This window comes from Lolium perenne, chromosome 3 (assembly GCF_019359855.2).
Source record: "Lolium perenne isolate Kyuss_39 chromosome 3, Kyuss_2.0, whole genome shotgun sequence".
Classification (NCBI taxonomy): Eukaryota; Viridiplantae; Streptophyta; class Magnoliopsida; order Poales; family Poaceae; genus Lolium; species Lolium perenne.
In genome coordinates, this window is record NC_067246.2 from 153,879,886 (window position 1) to 153,889,640 (window position 9,755).

At 40.8% G+C, this 9,755-nt stretch overlaps 2 protein-coding genes across 2 annotated transcripts; both read right to left on the bottom strand.

Moving 5' to 3' along the window:
• Positions 1–6,436: 6,436 nt before the first annotated feature.
• LOC127327139 (uncharacterized) lies at positions 6,437–7,054 on the bottom strand. The gene has a single exon (XM_051353921.1). The coding sequence runs from the start codon at positions 7,052–7,054 to the stop codon at positions 6,437–6,439; it is 618 nt and encodes a 205-aa protein (XP_051209881.1).
• Positions 7,055–7,817: 763 nt separating this feature from the next.
• LOC127327140 (uncharacterized) lies at positions 7,818–8,435 on the bottom strand. The gene has a single exon (XM_051353922.1). The coding sequence runs from the start codon at positions 8,433–8,435 to the stop codon at positions 7,818–7,820; it is 618 nt and encodes a 205-aa protein (XP_051209882.1).
• Between the last annotated feature and the right edge of the window lie 1,320 nt (positions 8,436–9,755).

Consider the following 9,755-nt stretch of genomic DNA (forward strand, 5'->3'; position numbering starts at 1 on the left):
TCTTCCCCTGTCCTAACCGAACTCCCCACCTCCCCCCGACCGATACCGGTTCGTGTAGGAAGCGAACTCCCCACGTCCCCTCGTAAAAACACTCGCGCCCCGCCTCGAGCGGAGATCAACCAGCTCCACGAGCGAAGCCTCCTACCTGGTCGGCGCGGGCGAGCGAGCGGCGGCGGTAGCCGACGCGAGGGAGCTCGCGACGGACACGAAGACGATCAAAGCCTCCTACCTCGTCGGCGCGGGCGAGCGAGCAGCGGCAGTAGCCGACGCGAGGGAGCCCGCGACGGACACGAAGACGATCGAAGCCTCCTACCTGGTCGGCGCGAGCGAGCGAGCGGCGGCAGGAGCCGACACGAGGGAGCCCGCGACGGACGCGAACGGCGGCGGTAGCTGACGCAAAGGACCCAGCGGCGGAGAACGGCGAGATCCAGCCTCCTTACAAGCAGTAATGGCTCCAATTCGACGCAGATCGGCAGAGCATCCTCCAAATTCAAACCAGCCAAGCTCCAGAAAGAGGCCAGCAGAGCATGAGGTAACAAAAAAAAACCCAGGAAGTTCACATAATTCACTTACTGCTTTTTTTGCGTCCATCACTGCACAAAAAAGGAGCACTTCAGATCATCGTGAAAAAAAGTTCATATGAATTTAGTGTTGGAAGTTCACATGACTATTTTAATGCTTTTCCGTCCAACAATGTAAAACAAAAAAGAGACATTGGCAGGTTCTAAATGAAAAAAATATTGGAAGTTCACCTCCACTGGATTTTGTTTAGAGTAGAACATAAGAGCAAGATCGTGTGAATTGAGACTGGAAGTTCACATGCAGAGTCTATTGTATGAAAAAAGAAAACTTATGTCTTTTACTGGGAAGTTCTTAAAAACAGTTTCCTGGAGTTCACTTCAGTTATAAAAAATAAAAACAGCAAAATGAAAAAATAAGTATGCAGGTGCATGTATCTTTGGAAGTTCATATTACATTGTTTAGCGGTTAACTTTACTTGTTTTAGTTTTTGAAGACATCGGACAAAGTTTTATGTATAAAAGTTCTAGTCCCAATGTTCAAGAAGTTCACATGTTAAAAAACTTACCAGGTTCTCTATGCATAGGCAAAGAATCGAGAACAGCAAGCGTGACGACGAGATAATCGGTGGTCGAGGCCCTAAAAAGCCTCCAATGACTCCCATATGCTGTGATGAGCCAGTTTCATTTATCCAGCCAGTGTTCCGCAATCCCAAGAGAAAGACAAATGCTGCTGCCGTTGAAAGGAATTTCAATCAGAAAATCCAAGAACAAGATGACATGGATAACAGCAAAAGGAAGCGGGATACCACAACATCAACAGATGATGATGAGGATATTATGTGTTGGTCAGGTCCACCAAAAAAACCCCGTTCACCAATAAAGTGCACTGAGGAGATATTTGCTAGTAATGCAACGTTCCGTCAGCCACGAAAACGGCAATCTACAAGTACATCTACAACAACCACAGCTGGAAGCAACGATGTGAACAGGGACAGTGGGCAAAAGTCGTCTTCTAGCAGTGATGCTTCTGAACAAAGAACGCAGTTATGGGGATGGTCAAAGTGACAACATACACCAAGATCGTCGAGGCACTCAATCAAGTCATATGCCGCCTCGAGATCCACTCTGCCATGTACCAAAAGTCACACCGCCATGCCCCATAGTACCAGATGATAGAGCCACCCCTGCAGAGCTGCGAACATACACACACGTAAGTTCAATTTATATATTGCTGATAAAAATTTCACTCTTACACACACATTTATTTAGACAAATTTGCATGGAAGTTCACATGCTATATCTTTAGAAAAAACAGTTGATATGATTTGGAAAGTTCGTGAACCCTATATCCATGATAAAAGTTCAGCTGATTTTTAGGAAGTTCACATGCTCGGTTTATTATATGAAATGTATAGTTGATATGTTCTCGATATTCATGTGCAACAGTTTTTCTGTGAAAAAAAGTTCAGATGACTTTAAGAAGTCCATGTTCTTATTTTTTTATTAAATTTTAGGAAGTTCAATTGACCTATTTCCTGAAGTTAACATACAAATAAAAATATGTAAAAAAAAATAAAAAATAATGCAATAACAAAACCGTGGCAATTTGCAGGCTGCAGATCTTGATCCGGACCTGATACCATCCATTGGTCAAGAATTTAGCACATTCAAAGACGCATATGTATTTTACAATACATATGCAAAGCACACAGGGTTTGGGATAAGGAAAGGACAGCACAACAAGAGCAGGCGTTACTTGAGATGTGTACGAGAAGGTACACACCGCCAAAGTGTCAACGAGGAAGACCGACAGCGTGACAAGATGACCAAAAGAAGCTGGTGCAAGGCCTTTATGAGATTGAAAGAGAGGAGTGATGGTACCTGCATTGTCAAGGACATTACACTTCAGCACAACCATACCCTGCTGTTAAGCCCATCAATGCTAGTTTTCATGCGTTCTCACAAAAAGGTGGATCCAACATTGAAGGGGTTGGTAAAAGACCTTCAGTTCAGCAATATAAAACATGTAAACATAATGGGCCTGCTTACAAGGCTGCATGGTGGCCGTGATAAGATTGGCTGCCACAACAGAGACATACTAAACATGTAAGTACTCCCCCCCCTCCCACCCCCCTCCTTTATATATAAAATGAAAACTTACATGAAAAACAGGGGAAAGAAAAAAGCAAAACAAAAAAAAGAAAAATAACAACAAATTTCTTTTTGCAGGAAAGCAGAAAACACGAGGAAGGAGTCCATGAATGAGGTGCAGAATATGTTCAAATTCTTTGAAGACATGAAGAAGGAGAATGAAAATTTCTTCTATGACTACAAGGTTGATGACGAAAACAGACTGGAAAATGTTTTCTGGTCTAATGCTAGCTCGAGGGCAGCATATGCAGATTTTGGAGATTGCATAACTTTCGATACTACTTACAAGTCAAACAAGCACCACTTGCCCCTTGCAGTATTTGTCGGCGTAAACAACCACTTGCAGTCAACAATCTTTGGTGTTGCGTTGATGGGAAACGAGTCAGAGGAGTCCTTCAAATGGGTATTCAGCAGATTCCTTGAATGCATGGGCGGTAAACAACCAATCTGCATACTTACAGGTTTGCAGAAAATCAGAATCTATACTCCTGTTTGTACCTTCAGTTGTAGTTCATAACAAAAACACACAGAAGTTCAGATGTTTACACCCCTGCAACACGAAAAAATAAAAGATATTTAATTTGCTGAAGTTCACCTTTGTTTTGTTTTTGTGAAGTTTGCTTGCATTATACCTGATGTGTTTTTTCCTAATAATTGTTCAGATCAATGCCCAGCAATGGCAAAAGCAATACCTAAAATTTTCAAACGGACTCTACATAAGTTCTGTAGATGGCACATAATGAACAAGCATAAGGACCCGCTGAAGAAGCTTTATAAACTATTCCCTGACTTGAAGGATAAGCTGACTGCAATTTTGAACCATCCCCTAATGCCATCTGAGTTTGAAGATGCGTGGAAGGCTTTGATTGAAGAGTACAATCTGCATGATATAAATGTCATGATTAACTTATGGGCTGAAAGGAAATTGTGGATATCAGCTTACTGGAAGGAAGTTTTCTGTGCACGCATGACTTCAACACAGAGAAGCGAGAGCATGAACTTTGTGCTGAAAAGGGGTTTTGTCACTGAACGAGACAACCTCCACATTTTTGCTAAGCAAGTTAACAACTGCATACAGGCAAGGCATGAAGCAGAGAATGCAGAGGCAAATGCATCAACGGTGAGTGATCGATTTCCTTTTTTATATTAATGAAAAAAAATATGCTTCAATAATTTGGAAACACATAGGATGAGAACATAAAAAAAGGAAAAAGACTATGCAAATGTTATGGAAGTTCACAACTGTTTGGTCAGGGGTTCTCCTGTACACAAAAAAGTGTCATCTGTTTTCGAGAAAAAAAAGTATACACATGTTATGGGAGTTCACATCTGTTTAGTTCTAGGGTTCATATATCTATATAAAAGTTATCTTATGTTTCATGTTCAAAAGCAAATGACTTTTCCACCGACAAAAATCAAAATTGCAGGGCACAAGGAAAACAGTCACCAGGTATGGCTTCGAGGCACAGGTGATGGATAAGTACACACGGGCAGTGTACTCAGTTTTCCGGGAGCGGCAATATCACAAAGACAGCTTTCCGCATTAAGACTTCCCAGGATAATCCCAACATTTACCTTGTGCATCACTACAATCAGAGTAAAGAATTCGCTTGGTCAAGACATGAGTTCAGAGTGCTAGCAGATGAAGTTGAAGGCCGCTATGAATGCGAATGTAAACTGTGGGAACATACAGGTAAAAAAAAAAAGCCTCTTTCAGCAATTGCTTTTGGTTGTATTACACTACAGATGCATATAAAAAAAGTAATTGTTGACACAAAAAAATAAAAAAATTAACCGAGCTAATGTTAACTTTATGCACACACAGGGTTGTTCTGCCACCATGTCATAGCTGTCTTTGAGCACCTACGCCTGGATGAGATACCAAGCAAGTATATACTCCAGAGATACACCAAAGATGTAGTGACAAACCCTGATTACAACCGCAGAGACTACAGGACAACAACAGACGATGGGACTTCAATTGAATACAGACGAACAATCCTTTACAAAGGAAGGCAAAGTTAAAATTATAAACAAAGGATGCACTTCGGAAGCAAAATTCCAAATAGCATTATTTGCCTTCGAGAGATGCCAATACAAACCTGGACAATGAGGATGCAGAGCCGGAGAATAATGAGGATGCGAGAGATGGAGAATAATGAGGATGCGAGAGATGGAGAACAATGAGCGATCATCGAACCAAGAAAACACAACACGAGAAAGCGGCGAGCACATCGACATTCCTCGGACCGAGGACAATGATCCATATGCGGATATACAGCCTCCACTACTTGCAATAACAAAAGGAAGCAAGACTACGAGATCTGCAAGGAGGAATGGAAAATGCAAACCCCCTGCACCTGCCCGTCGGAACCGAACTAGATGAATACGGGAGACCGAAAGGTACAAGATTATGCGGAACATGCAATAAAATTAATGGCCACAATTCCAGAACCTGCAAGGCAAGGCAGCTGGCTAAAACACTCTTGGAAACACATAAGAAGGTGTATGGGCCTACAGCATCTTCAGCAAATATCAAGGTCCGCATAAGAAACTTGCTTGCTCGCCAGCACATTCCAGAGAATGATGAAGAGGAAAAACTGGACACAGATGAGGGTGAATGCTTCGAAGATGAGACGGATGATGAAGAATATGAGCAAGAAGATGAGGATGAAGATATCACTGAGCAAGAAGATACACAGAAAACACCAGATGTGGAGAGCAAACTGCAAAACTTAAATAAAACGGGAGGACAAAGGAAATGCAGCGTGTGCAACCTAAGGCTAGGACACTACGCATCAACATGCCCCAACAGGGAAAAGATACTACAACAACAGATTGTTGAACGACAAAGAAGTGATGGTGCGACAATGAAACCAAAAGGGGTGAAAGCTTGTGGTACATGCAATAAGATAAGGGGACACAACTCTAGAACTTGCGCAAGAAGGCAGCTTGAGGAACAGCTATTACACCTGCAGTCAACAGAAAATGATAGCAACACAATGGAAGATAGAAGCAAGGAGAAGAACAAGGAGAAAACACAAACTACACCAGCAGCTATAAGAAGGAGTACCAGGAAGAGGTAGACACAAAAAAGGAAAAAAAAATAGAATAGTTCATACTGAAAACAAATATGTAGTTGGTTACATTGTGTAGAATAAATATACTGCTGAAGTTCACTATTTGTTCATGCTACTGCTGATCCAAATTGTAAAGAACAGGAATTTTCATAAATATCATTTATTTTAAACCTCTACACAGGATGTTGTGAGAATAAATATATCGTAATTCAACTGCTAGGCAGTTGTTCACGTAAAAATGTTGATTAAAAAAAACAATAGGAAGTTCACAGCCGATTATCCGCGAAGTTCACTATGTATGACGGTGTGAAAAAAAAGTTCGTATAAAAATTAAACAGGAACACACATGCAAGAAAAAAGGGAGTTCAGATATCAACAGCTGCGAAGTTCTCACATACTATTCAGACGTGAAAGGTACTGAATTGTTAAATAAAATGAACAGACAACATATAGGATTGCAAAAAAAAGTAAATAGGGACATCTTCATTGTATTATAAAAATGAATAAAAGGGAAGGGAAACACAAAGTAAAAGTGAAAATTATGACTGCGAAGTTCAGATCTAGCCAACTAAGGAGTTCTCTTAAACATAAAACCTAAAAAAGAAAAATGTAGGGGAAAATAAACGATTACAATCTGATCATAGAAAAAATAAAAAGAAAAATGTCCCTACAAAACTAAAATCTTCACCAATCCCTGCCACGCTTCTTCTCGGGATGTTTGAATAAGGAGAAGAAGCCCCTCTCAAACAAATCCAGCCTTCGATAAACCTCGTACGTTGCATATGCATCCCGTGCAGCATATTCCAAATGCTTAGGCGGTAGAGGCGGCGGATTAGCCCACATCCTGTGCTCTGCCCTTCCAAACCCATCCTTCATCTCAAAATAGATTGGATCTATAATAGCTCCAGCAACATCCTTCAGGCCTTGAAGTTTCTTCTTTTTGTCCGGATCTCTCCATATTTCCTGGATATCCTTCAGATTATGAACATAGAGATTTGAACGTGAGAGAACTTTGCAGTCTTCTGTGGTGCAAAAACCAGCAAAAATGTACCTAAAGCCATGAAGAAACTCAACCAAACTTTCACTCCTCTCATCAGCATGGCATATGTGGTACACAAGAACATCGGTGCCAACACATAGCTGGATCACAGCAGCTTTCTTCGGATTGAAATAGGTACCACTGAGTTTGTCATACTCAACATCAAGACCAACAATCTTCCTAGCAGAAGAATCGAGGGAACCTTCAGCATTGGTGATCCACTCCTCAACACTAGCTGCTGAATTCGTGTACAGAACCTTCATAGTGGTTGTGCCATGGCAGGGGAATGTGTACTCGTGGGAAAAAGGAGCGTTTGCCATGCAAAATCGGTGGACAGAAGAAAAGAAAGAAGAAGCAATTGGTAATTCACGTGCACCGAGCCAGAAAAAGAAAAGACCTGTATTTATAGATTGAGATGTAACAAACACGTCGTGATCCACGAATTCAGGAAAACAAACAGTATATATGCAAAAACAAATAAATAGAACAGCCGATGGAGATAACAAGAAAACAAAAATTCTGCGGGATAACAGAAACAAAAAGGACCTTATCCGGGTAATTCAACTGCTAGGCAGTTGTTCACGTAAAAATGTTGATTAAAAAAATAGTAGGAAGTTCACAGCCGATTATCCGCGAAGTTCACTATGTATGACGGTGTGAAAAAAAAGTTCGTATAAGAATTAAACAGGAACACACATGCAAGAAAAAAGGAGTTCAGATATCAACAGCTGCGAAGTTCTCACATACTATTCATACGTGAAAGGTACTGAATTGTTAAAAAAATGAACAGACAACATATAGGATTGCAAAAACAGTAAATAGGGACATCTTCATTGTATTATAAAATGAATAAAAGGGAAGGGAAACACAAAGTAAAAGAGAAAATGATGACTGCGAAGTTCAGATCTAACCAACTAAGGAGTTCTCTTAAACATAAAACCTAAAGAAAAATGTAGGTAAAGTAAACGATTACAATCTGATCATAGAAAAAATAAAAATAAAAATGTCCCTACAAAACTAAAATCTTCACCAATCCCTGCCACGCTTCTTCTCGGGATGTTTGAATAAGGAGAAGAAGCCCCTCTCAAACACATCCAGCCTCCGAAAAACCTCATACGTGGCATATGCATCCCGTGCAGCATATTCCAAATGCTTAGGCGGTAGAGGCGGCGGATTATCCCACATCCTGTGCTCTGCCCTTCCAAAACCATCCTTCATCTCAAAATAGATTGGATCTATAATAGCTCCAGCAACATCCTTCAGACCTTGAGTTCTCTTCCTGTTGTCCGGATCTCTCCATATTGCCTGGATATCCTTAACATTATGAACATAGTACTTTGACCGTGACAGAATGGTGCGGTCTTCTGCGACGCAAAACCCAGCAAAAGTGTACCTATAGCCATAAAAGAAATCATACAACTTTTCACTCCTCTCATCAGCATGGCATATGTGGTACACAAGAACATCAGTGCCAACACATAGCTGGATCACAGCAGCTTTCTTCGGATTGAAATAGGTTCCACTGAGTTTATCATACTCAACATCAAGACCAACAATCTTCCTAGCAGAAGAATCTAGGGAAGCTTCAGCATTGGTGATCCACTCCTCAACACTAGCTGCTGCATTTGTGTACAAAACCTTCATAGTGGTTGTGCCATGGCAGGGGAATGTGTACTCGTGGGAAAAAGGAGGGTTTGCCATGAAATCGGTGAAACAGAGAAAACACACAGAAAAAGAAAAAAGAAAGGGAGAAGAATCGGTGATTGATATGCACCGAAACACAGAGGAAAAAAGACATGTATTTATAGTTCCAGAAATGTAACAACAGACATCGTGATCCACAAATTCAGGGAACAAACCAATACATATCCAATCAAACAAAACAGAAACAGCCGAGAGATAACCACAAAAAAACAAAAAAATCCTGCGGGATAACAAACAAAAAAGGATCTTATCCGGGGCCAGTTGTGAGTTCACGTGCAAGCACAAAACAAAAAAGCATAAAAAGACTACAAAGAAGTTCACGTGATAACAGTGCAGACGTTCGCACAGAGTAAAAACACTGAAAAAATAAAAAGCTGTTCCACACCAACCAACCACCCCCCACCCACCAAACCACGCCCAACCCACTAAAAACCACCACTCGGCGCAAAACAAAACTCAACCACTGCCTGGTGTTCCGCCGGAAGAAACATCCCACGGAGAAGGAGTCGAAGGAAGAGCAAAGGGAGAACAAAGAACAGAGAAAAGAAGAAGAAGAGAAGTCTAGCAAGATCTACAGAAAAGTAATCCAGCATCAGAAAAGCGAAGGGATTACCTAACAAAAAGAAGGTGCGTCTAACCCATCCCCATCCCATCTACTCATTGAATCGCCGTGGATCTTCCTCTCTTTCATCCTTCATGGCCGTGGTTTTGAATCTAGACTAGTATAAAAAACAAGATCTAACAACTTAACAAAATAAATACCTTACAGATTACTTAAAAAATGGTTTGCATACGATAGATCTATCAAAAAAACTCAAATAAAAACATGTTAGGCAGAGGGTGGGGGGGGGGAATAGACACTAATGAACAAGAAGAGGAGTTCAGATAAGAACTCCCGAGAAGCTCACTTGTGAAAAGAAATGGAAAACAATATACAAAAAATAAATAAGTTGGAGGGTTTTAAAATCTACAAACATGTATCCAGCCGGCATTAGTATACTGTGATTGGGAAACTTAAAAAATATATAATAAAAGAAGTTGGAGTTTAAAATGTAGACAACAGAAAATGCAGACTAGAAGTGGAAGTTCAGTTCAAAAAAGTGCAGAGGTCCTGTTAGTACAAAAAATGTTTTATGCTGGAATCTTGTGACAGGAATGGCTGCTGGTCCATCGTACGTCATCCTCAGCGACAGCGAAAGCAATGAAGAGACCTGTAAAAGAGGTAAAAAAAGATAGAAATGCTTTCAAAAATACTTTATG

Coding starts and splice junctions, on each gene's coding strand:
- LOC127327139 (XM_051353921.1), bottom strand. CDS start 7,054: ATGAAGGTTCTGTACACGAATTCAGCAGCTAGTGTTGAGGAGTGGATC.
- LOC127327140 (XM_051353922.1), bottom strand. CDS start 8,435: ATGAAGGTTTTGTACACAAATGCAGCAGCTAGTGTTGAGGAGTGGATC.